We start from the raw sequence: 16,224 nt of genomic DNA on the forward strand, positions 1-16,224 counted from the left end.
GGAGGGGAGCCAGGATTACATTGGATTGGATTTTGATGGTGTTGGCAGTGGCAGTAGTATTAAGGAAACCATTTGGTTGAAAAAAGAGACAGACCTATGGGTTAGGAAGATAATCTAATTGAACCTTGGCACCTGGGAAAACAATGAGAATTCAAATAAGAGGTAAAGTAAGCAGGAGATTGAGGCTTCAAGGAAAACAAGTATAGCTGGATTTCATTTTTTAAAGGCTCCATGGAGTATTGGATCTAAGCAGCCTCAATCTGAGTTCTTTTTCTTTCTTCTATAGCTGTCAGGACTGTGGCTAGTTGATTACACTCTGGATGCATCTCCTGTCTTTTCTGCTATTTCCTTTGCCAGCACTAGTGCATTCTGCCCTATCCTGTTAGCATAGCTGCATCAGCAACTGCATCATTGGAATATCTTACTTCTGTGACCCACAGAGATGATCTGTGATCAGTGATTTGTTAGAGCTTGCTTTCTTGGTCTCATTCATTTATTGGTGAAATTGCTTATTCTACCCCTCACTGCCCTCCTTATTCTTTTTTCTTCCTTTTTTCTTTTTGGTTGTTCCTTAAATTTTGCTGTTGTTTTTGAGGAGCCCTCTGATGAACTTCCCTCCCAGAAATAATTGATTCATGAAGGAAACAATCTGGTATGGTAGATGCTACTATTTTGTGTCACAGGACTCAGTTCTACTCCATGACTGTTCTCTAATTGCCTTTCCTGAGGTTGGGGCATTTTACCTTTTGGCCTGTGTCCCCAGTCCAACCTGAATGCTAGATAAGCTTGGATGTTATATATGTACTATGGTAGGGTAGAATGCTTAGAGACACTTGGAGAAAGGTTTTTCTCCTGAGGTAAAATACACTAAGGCCCTCTTCTTTATTACATTCTTTGACATCCTTTAATCATTGTTTTTCCTGGAAGAGATTCTTATCTCATCCCTCTTTGACCACCACTGCTCTTGGCTTTTACTCTCATAATGTTTCCAGCAAGTTAAGATGGTTTTTGCTCTGCTTTTGAATGGGAGATAGGCAGGAGTACATCAAATAAATACTCCGTACCTCCCCACCCCACCACCCTTGCCCCATTTTTTTCTTTTGCCTCCTTTCTGCCTACCTGAGCAACTTTCACTATGTGTGAGATGCTGTGGTGGGGATATAAATAACTTCTTTGTTTTCTTTGATGCTCAAATGTTAACATATCTGTTTTTAAATAATAGACATTTTCATGCTCTAAAACATGAAGACATTGATCTTTCGCTTAGTCTTTTCTTGTTAGTGCTACTTATTTATTTTTCTGGTTTTCCCCCCTTGAAGTGTTTTTTTTCTCACTTTTTGGTTTTTAAATGCATTTTCATTAATGTCTTTTTTTTACATCTCCAAAATTTCCCCCTATAATATTTCTCCTCCTAGACAGCCATTCCATATGAGAAATAATATTTTTTAAAGAAAAAGAAAAATAATCAACAAAACTGATCAATATATTACAGAAGTCTGAAAAATCTATGCAGTATATCACATTTATATACCTTTGACCCCTGCAAATGGGTGGAGTGTTAGTGACTTCTCATATCTCTTTGTTGGAACCATGCTTCTTTGTAATTTTGCAACTTTCATTTGAATTTTTGTGTGTGTGCTTCTTCCTGTTTACATTACTGTAGTTATGTGTATTGTTTTCTTGATTTTACTTCATGCTGCATCAGTTCATATAGATTTTTCTGTGCTTCTCTGTGTTCTTCATAGCCATCATTTCTTATAGCGCAGTCATTCTATAATATTCATGTACCATCATTTGTTTAGCTATTCCCTGATTGATGGATATCCACTTTGTTTCCAATTCTTTGCTCTCACAAAAAATAATGTTTATATTTTTATATATATGAGGACTTTCTTATTATCAATATCCTTTTTAGGATATAAACCTAGTAGTGGAATCTTGGGTTAAAAGGTATTGACATTGACACTTATTTTTATAATTCAAAATTGCTTTCAAAAAAGGTTATACTGATTATAATCATAATATTTGTTATACAGCTCCACCAGCAATTCACTAGTATGCCTATCTATTGACAATTGACTATTCTTTTCTTTGTCAATTTTCAGGGTGTGAGTTAATAATATCTCAGGTTTGTTTTGACATGAATTTCTCTTAGTATTCTTGATTTGGAGCATTCTATTGTTAATACTTTGTTCATATTACCTCTTGGGGAATAATTTTTGGTTACATATATCTGTAAATTGTTTATATACCTTGGATATCACCCCCTTATCAGAGAAATTTCCCTTCCTATACTAGGTGTTAATTTTGTCATCCCTCAGCTTTTCAGTTTAATATAATCAAAGTTATCTATTTTATCTTTTGTAATTGCCTGTATCCCTTGTTTGGTTAAGAATATATCTCCTCCCCATCCATTGGGTCACGAAGAATCGGATCGGAGTGAATGAATGAATGACCTACCCGTAGCTGTGGAGAGTATATGATCTCTTTCTTTACTAATTTTTTAATGAGGTGAACTTTAATATTAAGGTTATTTGAAGTGTCTATGGGGGGCAGTAATGGTTCACATACTTTTATTGAAAATCTATCTTTTTGCTTTTATGATTTTGATCAGCTTCATTTGCCTTTCAGAATGTTATATTACAACTTTTTTGATTCTTTGTAGATGAGTAATAGTCCCGGGCTTTTCACATTGATTTTCCTTGATTTTTTGCTCTTCCTAGGCTATTCTCTTGATTGTAACATTTATTGTTTGACATTGATATGATGAAATTTAATTGAAGCCTATGGTTTCTTTGTGATGGCAGTCTGTGGACTTTATCAATCAGTATTTTGTCCTTTGTTTTCTATATATCTGGCCAGTTTTCTTGAATTTCCTTATATTAATTTGTCTTTGATATGATAGAGACTTTTCCCCAATCTTTTGCTTTATTCACTTTTAATCTTGTATTTCTAGGAGACTAATTAGCCTTAAACTGTTTCTATGACAATTGTTTTTGCTTATAAAGAACTTGTGTTCTTCCAATGTTGTTTTTTGATTTTGCTTTGCTAAATTTTGTTCCACTCTATCAGCCTTTATTTTTCATTTACTTTTACTGTATGTTCTAAGTTGCCTATATTCTCATTGGTTTTTATTAATTTTTCTTTGAGAACTCTCTTGACTTAATTTCAGTCTCAATTTCCATCATTTTTTCTTTTTTCCCCCTAATTTTTCTACTGAAACATTCCAGAATTTCTTGCTGCTGTTCTTATTTCTGAGACCGTTTAGAAATTGCCATGTTTACAAGCCTTTCTACTAGAGCTTGGTAAAAATCTTTGAAATGCAAACCCAGGAAACAGGAGAAATCTTGAAAGGTAAATAAATACATGGAGCATTTGAAAGTACTTAAATGATGATTAAATACTTATATTCCAATAGCAGGAAAAATACTGCTCAAGAATCTCATCTTCAAACTTACAGAAAGAGTAAAGTAAGACAAATATATAGGGCTTAGGGGTAATTTTCTTCTGTCTTATTGGTTTTAAGAGGACATATAAAGGGAAGGGGAGAAAGAACCATACTTGGGAAAAAATGAGGAATAAGGGAGAAGGAACTTAATGTTTTTCATAATTGTGATGACTCTTCAGAATAAGAGTATACAAACCATGGGCTAGAATTATCTTTAATCAGTTGTTAGAGGTTTTTCTAGTAGGACAAGGGTTAAAATAAGTGTGTGTGTGTGTGTGTGTGTGTGTGTGTTTGTATATAATCTCCACTGTTTTTATATAGTTCTTAAAATACTAGCTATCATAATAATGAGATAAAGGAATAAATCATAAGCATTTTTGTATATTCACAGTGAAAGTTAGAGACAGAAAAAGAAGCTCTATTGAAAATAACTACAGAATGTATAAATATTCACGACTCCATATACCAAAACGTATTTGGGTTTTTATATGTATGTGTATGTGTATATATATATATATATATATATATAAAACACCTACAGAATAATCTTTATAGAAATAAAGGAAGATTTAAATAAATATTATAAATATATTATAAATATTAGATTAACATATAGTGTTTGGCACATAATAGGTGCTTAATGCTTATTCTATTACAAATAATTAGAAAGATTAATTGGTCATAGTAGGACTGTTATGTAAATTAATTTAGGTAGCAATTAATTTACATATTTAGTGTTATATTGGTCAAAATACAGAACTAGGCTAAATAATAATAGTTCATTTGAAGGAATAAAAAATCAAGGATCTCCAGGGAGATTAAAAAAAAAAAGTGGTAACAAAACAGGCCTGATGTAGTACTACATCTCGAACATTAAAAAGCAAAAATCATACAAACTATTTGAAATTGGTTTAAAAAATAGGAGAGTGGGGCAGCTAGGTGGCACAGTGGATAAGGCACTGGCCCTGGATTCAGGAGGACCTGAGTTCAAATCCGGTCCCAGACACTTGTTACTTACTAGCTGTGTGACCCTCGGCAAGTCACTCAACCCTCATTGCCTCACCCCCCCCCAAAAAAAAAAAACCCCAAACAAACAGAGAATAAAAAATAGGAAAGTATATCATTGGAACAGATTAGGTTAATAAGCCACAGAAGAAACCGAATAGTAGCATACTCTTTGATCAACACAAGGACTCCAACTAAAAGGGTAAGAATTCCCTTTTCTCCAAAAATTGGAAAGCAGTATAACAGAAATTTAAGTTTAGATCAACATCTTACATCATATATCAGAATAAGTTCCAAGTGCATACTTGACCTGAATGTAAGAGGTCACATCATAAACAAATTAGAAGAGAAGGGAAGAATATAGCTTTCATAGCTATGGTTGTGCAATATCATTTGATCAAACAGATCTGATAGAGATAATCATAAAGGGTAAAAGGGACAAATTTGAGTACATTAAATTGAAACGCTTTCCCACTAATTGTTTTTCATTGATGGATAAAATTCAGTTAGAATAAGAAGGGAAAGAACTGGAAGAATCATTACAATAAGTTTCTCAAATAAAGGTCGTTTATCTAAGATATTAAAGGATTGGTACAGAAGTCTAAGAACAAGAACTATCTCCCCCTAAGTAAATGATCAAAAGGTACATTCAGTTTTCAAAAGAAAGAAATGCAAGCCATCAGCAGCTATAATGGATAGGCTTTAGGTTTGGTGTTAGATAAAGATCTGACATCCACGATATGTGGGGAATTGATAAAAAATATTAAGGACAAGAATTATCTTCCACTAAATAAATGGCCAAAAGTTACAAACAAGCAATTTTCAAAAGAAGAAATGTGAGCTGTTAATGATTGTGGACCTGACTTCCTTTGTTTAGATTTGGTGTTGGAATAAAATGAGATGCTCCTAGGTTATTCAGCAGTTAACAAAAGGAAGGTCAAGGATACTACAGCATGTAGTTTGGTTAGACTCATCCTCATATCTCCACATGAAAACATGTCTGATTTTGTGATATTGTGACATCTACCAAATGTAAACGGCCCCAATTCCACATGGGTGAGCCTTTTTATACCCTTACACCTGAGGGCACCAGGAAGCCACATCATTATAGCCAGAGGAAGCTGGGTCAATGGAAATGCACTTGAGCTTTTGTCCTCTGGGCCAATCACGTTGGCCTTTCTGGGGAAAATTAGCCTAACTCATATAGCCAGGGGTATCCTTGTAAATAGTGGTCTTGTCACAACTGTATAGAGTCAAATCACTAATAATAGAAATGCCAGTTTAAAGCACTCTGTTCTGTCTCATACCTATCAGATTGGCAATGGTAACAATAAAGGAAAATGGGAATTGTTGGAGGGCTTATGGGAAGACAAGCATACACATTAATACATTAATGCATGGTTCATGGAGCTTTATCCAACAATTCTGGAAAACCCTCTGGTGCTGTGCCCCAAAGGCACTAAACTGTGTGTATCCTTGACCCTGCACCACTAATTCTAGTTGTATAGCCTAAAGAGGTGAAAGAGGAAAGGGACCTATAGGTACAAAAATATTTATGAAAATGATTTTTGTGGTAGCAAAGAACTTAAGACAAATTGCATGTCCAATGGGAATGGTTAAACAAATTACGGTAAATGGAATATAACTGTGCTACAAAGAATGATAAAAGGGATGTACTTAGGGAAAGCTGGGAAGATTTTTATGAACTGATACAGAGTGAAAAGAGCAGGACCAGGGGCCCAATTTATAACTACACTAATATAAAGGAAAACAACTTTGGAAAACTTCAGAATTGTAAATACTGCAGTGATCAATTGTGACTTAAGAAGATGGATGAATTATGCTTCCCATGCCTTGGCAGAGAAAGTGATAGGCTGGGGCTGCGGAATGATACATATATTTTCAGACACAACTAATGGGTGAATTTGTTTGATTGTCTACACTTATTTTTCACAAGGTACCATTTGGAAGTGGGTGTGAATTAGGGGTGAAATTGGTACGGAGTGATAGGCAAAACAAAAAAAGGAAAGAACAAAAGTGTCAGTGAAATATTTTAAAAAATAACTTAGAACAGCAGAAAGACATTCAGAAGGGGACACAAAACAGTGTAGTTTTTTTACTGTCATTAAGTTGAATATGCTTAAAACACTATAAATAAAAGTTCATAGTTTCTTATATAGCCCTCTTTTTCCTTCCTTGTATATTGAAATGTTCATGTTTGTTGATGTTAAGGTGATAAAAGAAGAAAATTCATTTTTAAAAAGCATCAAGCAGTCCACAAAACAGGAAGAAACATGCTTGCCAAAGTGTTTGCTGCTGTCATGACAGATGATGGACACTGAGTCCAAATGCAAGAGGTATTATATATTAATGGTGAGGTGTCCTCCAGGTGCTCCTGTCTGCAGATGCCAGTTGTGCTAATTGCATCAAGTTCCAGAATACTACAGAGCCTTTTCAGTGAAACAGAACTATTGTTTTAAAAGGAAATCAAAGAGGGCACCTGGATTGTCCTGAATTGTCATTTTGTTGGTAGGGGGGTACTAAAGGAGAGGACCACTAAAATGAGATCACATTGTTGGTTGGTTGAATTATATTGTCCACACAGGAATAACCAAGTGAATGAGGAATGCCCGTTGTCTGGACCAGTGGTATCAAACTCGAATAGGATTCTTGCAGACTGCCATAATGACTTGGAAAACCATATGTTAATATTATCTATATTCTTATATTTTTATTTTGTTAAATATTTGCCAATTACATTTTGCAAGCAGACATTCTTTCCTTTCCTTTCCTTTCCTTTCCTTTCCTTTCCTTTCCTTTCCTTTCCTTTCCTTTCCTTTCCTTTCCTTTCCTTTCCTTTCCTTTCCTTTCCTTTCCTTTCCTTTCCTTTCCTTTCCTTTCCTTTCCTTTCCTTTCCTTTCCTTTCCTTTCCTTTCCTTTCCTTTCCTTTCCTTTCCTTTCCTTTCCTTTCCTTTCCTTTCCTTTCCTTTCCTGTCCTTTCCTGTCCTTTCCTGTCCTGTCCTGTCCTGTCCTGTCCTGTCCTGTCCTGTCCTGTCCTGTCCTGTCCTGTCCTGTCCTGTCCTGTCCTGTCCTGTCCTGTCCTGTCCTTTTTGCCAGGCATTGAGGGTTAAGTGACTTGCCCAGGGAAACACAGCTAGTAAGTGTCAAGTGTCTGAGACTGGATTTGAACTCAGGTCCTTCTGAATCCAGAACCAGTGCTTTATCCATTGCGCCACCTAGCTGCCCCTGCCAATTACATTTTAATCTGGTTTGGACCAGGTAGCATGTTTGACACCTCAGGTCTAAATGATCACATGCAGTTGGGCAAGCAGTCCCATCAAACTTTTATTAAATGTTACATGTGTTTTAGATGTCTACTGCAGATAGACTTTAAACTGGGGCTCAGAACTGAACAAGAAGTACTGAATGATTTTAATTATGTTTGGAGAAGGGAAGGGGATAAGCACTTATATAGAGCCAGGTACTCTGCCAGCTGCTATTCAAATATCCTGTTTGATCCTCAGAACATTTTACTATCCCCATTTTACAGTTGAGGTGGCTGAGGCTGGTAAGTGTTAAGTGACTTTCCCAGGATCATACAGATATTTATTAAGTATGGTAAGACTTGATTTGAATTCAAGCCTTCCTGATTCCAGACCCAGCTATCTAGGCATTATATACCACCTCTGTGTCCCTTTGTTTTGAGACAGAGCAGAGTGCTTTCAGTGATCACAAACTGTTTCCCAACACAAATCTTTTTTACATCGGTATTTCTCCATTAGTGCTATATAGCTATAACAGGTACAACCCAACAGTCTCTGTAGAATTAAAATCTGAAGGACAAAGAGGGCATTGGAGGGATGCGTGGTGGGTATAAAATAGACTACTGGTTATTACTAATGACTCATGGGCACGTGGCGTACAATCATCATTTAGGAAGTGGACATTGGCCAGGTTTGTAGCAGCAATCGGGAATATACTTACAAAGCCTGATGGATACGCTGGTACCCTTGGTCTATTAAAGATCCTAGAAGTAAAAGGCATCACATAGATCTTGTATCGAAGATTGATGGGACAACATGAACAGAAATCATATAGGATGAGAAGGTGGGTATGGTTTGGGGTCTGTACTATTGGAAGCAAATCCACTCTGAGCTATGTGTGGATCCATTAACATAAAATAGCCACGTGCTGTTTCATATCCAACAATTCTGGAAAACCCTCTGGTGCTGTGCCCCAAAGGCACTAAACTGTGTGTATCCTTGACCCTGCACCACAAATTCTAGTTGTATAGCCTAAAGAGGTGAAAGAGGAAAGGGACCTATAGGCAAGAATCAATAAGTGCCAAGAAATATTTCCCAAAGGGTTCCATTGTCATAAATTGTTCTGAGCCTTCATGGTTGTTTTCAGGCTGTCTCCCATTAGAATGGAGGCTCTTTGAGAGCTGGGATTGTCTTTTAACTTTCTTTGTATTCCCAGCACTTAGCACAGGACCTGGCACAAATTATATCTATATACCTAGTCAATGTTAGCTACCAAAACTGAGGATAATGTTACAGGGGGGGAAATGGATAATTTTTTATGAAACAGGACTAAATACCAAAGCGTTCCTGATAAAAAAGCCAGAGTTGCATAGAAACTTTGAAGTTCAAAGACAGGAGTTAATAGAAGCATAAAAAGGTAGACATGACTTAAGGAGGGTTAAATGGCTTACATTAAGTTATGTTGAGATGATACATTTCCCCCTTGAAACCAAACCTTACTATCAGGGGTCATAGAGGGAGTCTAACTAGTAAAAGACCACAGAGTGGTTTTTTTATGTCTTGATCTTAGGAGAAGAATGGAAAGATGAAAACTGGAATAAACTAGGGGAGAAGGGAAAAGATTAGGGAAAGTTATAACATAATTAGAATGTATAAGGAGACATCTGTACCAGTGAGGAGGAGATAAGGAGAGCAACTGACATTTGAAGATCATCTGTGCTGCCCAAAGGAGGGGAAAATAGGCAGTTGGATACAAAAATACATTTTACACAGTAGGGAAATAGGAGGGAAAAGGGACAGATTAAGCAAGGGATTAATCCTGCAAAAAACCCCAAATAAAACCATAAGGATGTGTAAGAAATGTTTGTAACTCTTTTGAAGAATGGGAGCCTGTGGGGGGTGCCCATCAACCAGGGAGTGGCTGAACAAGTTAATAGTCATATGTGAAATACTATTGTGCTGTAAGAAATTATGAAGAAGGCTTGAGAGAAACCTGGGAAGATTTGTATGAACTGAGTCTGAATGAAGTGAACAGAACCAGGAGAACAATTTATACAATGTCAACAATATGGTAAAGACAAAAAAAACAAAACCCCAAACCTGAAAAGAATAAGGACTCTGATCAGTCAGTGAACAGCTATGACTCCAGAGAACTAATGCTGAAACATGCTACCCTTTCCTGATAGAGAAGTTAAAGGACTTAGTGAACAGAGTGAGTTTGTGTTGTTTGGTGGTGGTGGTGGTTTTTTACACAGCCAATGTGGAAATTTGTTGCTATACTATGCATTCTTGTAACAGGGATTTTGTTTTTTGTTCTAGGGGGGAAGGGAAGTTGGGATGAGGAGGCAGATTTTTGCTGATTGAAAAAGTATGTAACTTTTAAAAATAATTGAAAAAAAATTGAATACTTAGACAAGGTTTTTGGATTCTCTTTTCCAATTGAAAACCAAATAAAATTAAAAACTGGATGGATATTTTAGAGGCCTTTTGCTTGATCCTCAGGGAACATGGATTGCCTTTTGAGTTTCTGGAGTGTGTTATGAGATATGTTGAAAAGTGTCAGAATGTCCAATTGTTTAAAGTAGGAAAGAAGTTAGTCTGTATTCAGAGCATCATTTTATTCTTTTGATATGTGGATCAATCAGTGCAGCCTAGAGACCATTTGCTCTGTGGTCACTTCCAAAAGAAAAGGACCCAAAACTAATACTGCTTTTCCGAAGAGAAGGACTTTTTGTCACTTTACTGAGTGTTGCATAAATATCATAGCATTAAAGAGGAACTCTGTTAAAGAATGGTTTTCAATATATTACATTTACTTTTCAATAGATCCCATTCTTTCCTCCCCTTTTACCATTCACTCCCCGCAATAAATCTTCTCTTATAACAGTGCCTTTTACTATTATACTGAAAATGAAAATAATATCCATTTAGACTTGGAGACGGGAGAGATCTTTTGCCTAGTATAGTAGATAAGTTATGAGGGTTTTTTAAAATATATTTTTCATGTGGAGGAGAAAAATAAATTTGTCCTCTTCTACATGCAAATGCACATAACTAAGAATTATGGAGTACCTCTGAAATTTTTAGCATATTAAATCTACCTCATATTTCACTGGATAAAATGTTCTAATTTTGGTCATTATGGCCTTTTATTTTTAAATTAATCTGATCTGTTTCTGGTTAAGATTTACTACCAAGATAGATTTCTTGTGTTCTTTATGTCAAGAAACAAAGATAAATGTGATAGTAAATTCTGTGTTGAAGACATTTGTTAACAATAATTTATTGGGGCGGGGGGGGCAGCTAGGTGGCGCAGTGGATAAAACACTGGCCCTGGATTCAGGAGGACCTGAGTTCAAATTCGGCCTCAGACACTTGACACTTAACTAGCTGTGTGACCCAGGGCAAGTCACTTAACCCTCATTGCCCCGCAAAACAAACAAATGAACAACAACAAACCTCAATAATTTATTAGTTGTCAATTTGTTAATAATGGCATTGTACTTGACCTTTGTATTGATCCCAGTAACTTCTTTTATCAGCGTGACATGTGTGGATGGATTCTCATCTCATTGTGGGTACACCCTACAATGGGGCAATCAATCAGTGAATCAATCAGCAAGCACACTGATTAGGTACCACACACTGTACTGTATTTTTTTGGAGGGGGAGGGGGTGCAATACAAAATTCCTACTTAGGAATAACCAAGTTAATAAGGAATGCCTTTTGTGTCTAGACTATAGCACAATTGGAAAAGTCCCCATCACAAGGTACAGAATAATGTCACCTTTCCATACCTTCTTCCTTCTGTAAATTTTTCATAGGGGCTCCCCCCACAATGTTCTAGGTCCTTGATTTTGTAAGATACTAAGTAGGATGTCTATCAGTTACCTGTTACAGCATCATAGGAAGGATTCTTAGAGGTCTTATAATCCGCCTCCTCCCCTCATTTTACAGATGAGGAAACTGGAGCCCAGAAGACTAAAATAACTCACCAAAAGTTGCAGGTAGTTAAGTAGCAGAGTTATCATTTGAACTCAGGTAATATGAGCCAGTATACTTTCCATTGTTCTGCACTGTGTCCTAGAGTATTACTGGTTTTTTTTTTTCTGGATTTTACAAAAAAAATTTTTTTTTAAGTTTTTCCTCATATATAACAGATCACAGAAAGGATTTTATGTAAAACAGCGAGTCTCCATCTCATACTACTTTTTACAAGAGTATATAATTAACTCCACATGTAACTTTAAAAAAACTGGTCTGTCTGTGCTTCCATCTCTTCTCTTAATATACATTTTAAAAAATATGTGTGTTCAATTCTCTTCTGATCACTGTGATCCTTAATCTTTTTTCTTAATGTATTCAGTGATGGAAAATTTCTTCTAGGAATTGTTTTAGTTGCATCCTATAAGTTTCACTTTGTTGTCTTAATATTTTCTTTTATCATTTCTATGATTTTTTTTTTTACTAACTCAGGAAGTTATTTAGTCCCTAAATAAATGTTTTTGTTCATATTTCCTTTATTACACCGTTTTATTGCATTATAGTTTATAAAGGTTGTGTTCAACATTTCTGTCTTTCTGAATTTATTTGTTTTTTATGCCCTAGTAAATAATAAATTTTTAAAAGATGCCAACTGACACAAGAGAATAGGTATATTCTTTAAAATTAGCCAAAGATCTTTCAGGTTTTTTCTGACATGCTTTTCAGATTCTTAATTTCTTATTTCTCTTTCTCCTTGATTTTTGTAGGTCTGAAAGAGATATGTTGAAGTCTCTTTCATCTGCCTTACTGTTTAAATTTTATAATATCCTAGCTTTTTACTGTAAGTACTTAGATGCTGTCATTTGGTATGCATATGTATAGTTACTTATTTTTAGTCTTATTGATGCCTTTTCTTTTTTACACTCGAATTATTTCCTTATAGTCATCTCCCTTTCTAGCCCTCTCTTGTAATAAAGAAAAGCATTTAAGCAGAACTGATCAACAGTGCTGTCATGTGCAGCATTCCACATTTGAACTACTTCTAGGTTCTTATTAGAGGGGGTATACTATATCACCTGTTCTTTGGGACATTCATTGGAACACATGTATTTAATATTGATGCTGTTTAATTTATGGTGCCTTTTAAACACAATGCTTGTTTTCCTCAACCTTATCTTTTTCCTGTCGTTTTGTTTTAAATTTCAACTGAAGCATAATAAATTCCAACACAGCTTCTCATTTTAACTCTATATGAATCTTTGCTTTAAAAAGGAATATTTCATATGTATAGTAAATTATCTAATCCTTTCTGTCACACTTTTATGGTAGAATTTTTTACTTACATGATTAGAATTAAGTTTTTCCCTCTGGCAAATTTTAATTGTCAAGGGATTAGGGATAGAGCCTGGACCAATGACTTTATTGGTATAGGGAACTCTGGAGTGAAGAAACACTTCCCCTCCCCCACTCCTTTCACGGTTCAGGTTGGCCCTTTCACTGGGGCTCTTTGTTGTAGAGGGCTGCCCAGAACACTGAAAGGGTAAGTGATTGCGTTGTGTGGCCAATACATTTCAGAGGTGGGACTGAAACCCAGGGTTCTGTTTGAGACTTTTTCTTCTATGCTATGCTGCTTATAATAACACATTTTATGATTTTTTTCCTTTTCAAAATAGAATAAATCAACCAGTCTCAGTTTCCCTGTTCCTCAAAGCCTAGCTTTAAATTTCCAAGTTCTTGTAGAATTATGCTCAGTTTGCAGATAAATTCATTTGGACTACAAACCATTTTCTTTTCTTCTTTGGCATATCATATTCCAGTATTTTCTTTCATTTGTGCTTGATACTAAATTGTCCTAAATGACTTTGCCTGGAGTTCCTTGTTATGAGGTATCTTTCTTCTTGGACACTTGAAAATAGTTTATTTTTAAATTGGGAGGCTCAGAAACTATGTAACCACATTTCCAATTTTTTTATGCCCTGTGCTGTAAAAAATAATGGAAGTGAGGGAAAACTGGCCTTAGAGTCAAGAGGACCTAGTTCAAGATCTGCCTCTGGCACCCAGTAAAGTCACAAATTTTTCACGCTGTAGGTTATTCTCTAAGTTGCTAATGGTTTTCTTATCTTCATCAGTGAAGAGAATTTTCACATTGAGAGTTCCCTACACACTGATTGATGTAATCACAAATCTAAAGATGCCTAATTTTAAAAATAAAGACCTAGGGTCTAGCCCAGTGTCTTGTACATATTAGACATTTAATATGTTTGTGGAATAAAATTGAATTTGTTTTTTTAAAGTATTTATTTTATTCTGAACTTAAATGAAACAAACATTTCCATAATACAGTAGAATAATATTAGAGAATAATCCCTCCCCTCCCTCCTCAAGGAGGCAAACAATCTGATATAGGCCATACATGTATGATCATGTAAAACATCACCATACTTGTCACTCCGTACAAGCAAACTAAAATCATTAAAAAATGTAAGAATGTGAAAAATAGCATGCTTCAACCTGTTCCATCAATATCAGTCCCTTCTTTGGAAGGGGATAGTATGTTTCATCAATAGTCCTTTGAGATTGTCTTGGATCACTGTATTATTGAAAATAGTCAAATCATTCAGTTCTTCATCAAACAACATTACTGTCTCTGTGTACAGTGTTCTCTTGGTTCTGCTCACTTCCCAGGACATCATTTTATACATGTCTTTCCAAGTTTTTCTAAAGTCATCCTGCTTGTCATTTCTTATTGTACATTAATATTCCATCACCATCATATAACACAGTTTGTTTAGCCATTCCCCAATGGATAGGCATTCCTTTGATTTCCAATTCTTAGCCACCACAAAAAGGGCTGCTGTAAATATTTTTGTACAAATAGGTCTTTTTCTCTTTTGGGGGATGTCTTTGGGATATAAACCTAATAATGGTATTGCTGGATCAAAGAGTATGCACAGTTCTATAGCCTTTTGGGTATGGGTCCAAATTGCTCTTCAGAATGGTTAGATCTTTTCACAACTCCACCAGCAGTGGATTAGTGTCCCAGATTTCCCACATCCCCTCCAACAACCAATATTTTCCATTTTTGTTATATTTGCCACTCTGATAGGTGTGAGGTGATATACCTCAGAGTTGTTTTAACTTTCATTTCTCTGATCAATAGTGATCTGGAGCATTTTTTCATATGATTATTGATAGCTTTGATTTTTTTTGTCTGAAAGCTGCCTGTTCATATCCTTCAACCATTTATCAATTGGGAATGATTTGTATTTTATAAATTTGATGCAGTTTATATATTTGAGATATGAGGACTTTGTCAAATTGAATTTGATACAAATATGAATATCCTTTGTTTTTAAAAGCTTATATCACCTATGATTATATTCCAATCTGAAGAATTTATATTTTAAGACCATAATAATTTGGGTAGAGTATGATGCTTTTCCTGATTTATTTCATGTTACTCCATTTTACATAATCTTATTTTCTAGCCAAACTGACCTACTTAATAGTCTTGAAAATTGACATTCCATCTTCCATCTCTATGATCTTATACAGTTTGTGTTGGCTCCCTATCACTGACAAAGTCTTATTCCCACCTGCATAACATCTCTTGTTTATACCTCCTTCTCCCTTTTGACACCACCACCATCCTGATATAGGCCCTCATCACTTCATGACTAGACTATTTAAGTGGCCTGCCTGCCTCAATCTCTCCCTATTCTAATTCATCTTCTACTCAGCTGTCAAACTGATCTTCCCAAAGCACAGGTTGGAACATGCCACCTCCTTATTCAGTCAGCTTCTCATTACCTCCAGAATCAAACATAAAGTGTTCTCTGTGACTTTTAAAGCCCTCCATGACCTGGTCCCTTCCTCCCTTTCTTGTCTTCTTATACCTTGCTTCCCTCTACAGACTCTGTGAACTAGTGACACTGGCCTCCTTGCTCCTTGCCTCCTTACTTACACTGGACACCCCATCTCCGAACTCTGGGTATTTTCACTGGCTGTCTCCCATGCCTAGACCTCTCTCCCTCCTCATCTCCCCTTCTCTCCAAGTTTCAGCCAAAGTCCCACCTTCTACAAAAAGCCTTTCCTGATCTGCCTTACTGCTAGTGCCTTAGTGCCTTCCCTCTGAGACGATGCCCAATTTATCCTCTCTGTATCTTGTTTGTCTTTAGTTGTTTGCATATTGTTAGACTCTGAGCTCCTACAGAGCAGGGACTATTTGCTTTTTTACCTTTCTTTGTCACCCATGTGCTCAGCATTTGTACTAGGCACATAGTAGGGACATAAATGTCTGTTGACCAAAAACCCAAATTCTTTGATAGCGAGCTTGCCATTTTATGCAACTACATCTGTTTTATACTTTGTGCCTGTGTTCTTAATTCCTTTTTCAGGAAGTCTTCGATCTTGCAGTTCATCAGACTGCGTTAGCAAAGTGATGCCACCAAGGAAAAAGAGAAGACCTGCTGCTGGAGATGATTTATCTGCAAAGAAAAGTAGACATGATAGGTATGTTACAA

At 35.9% G+C, this 16,224-nt stretch overlaps 1 protein-coding gene across 4 annotated transcripts in view; it reads left to right on the forward strand.

Annotated features, from left to right (window-relative positions):
• Nucleotides 1-16,224, forward strand: part of DCUN1D4 (defective in cullin neddylation 1 domain containing 4) — a 95,295-nt gene that overhangs the window by 25,005 nt on the left and 54,066 nt on the right. For 3 of the 4 annotated variants that reach the window (XM_043971179.1, XM_043971180.1, XM_043971182.1), the window contains one exon: nt 16,099-16,213. The exons of the other annotated variant lie outside the window; for it this stretch is intronic. In XM_043971179.1, coding sequence (XP_043827114.1) covers nt 16,099-16,213 — 115 coding nt within the window. The remainder of the gene's footprint in view (nt 1-16,098; nt 16,214-16,224) is intronic. 4 annotated transcript variants of the gene reach the window in all.

The sequence above is a fragment of the Dromiciops gliroides genome, chromosome 6 (assembly GCF_019393635.1).
Source record: "Dromiciops gliroides isolate mDroGli1 chromosome 6, mDroGli1.pri, whole genome shotgun sequence".
NCBI classification, from domain to species: Eukaryota; Metazoa; Chordata; class Mammalia; order Microbiotheria; family Microbiotheriidae; genus Dromiciops; species Dromiciops gliroides.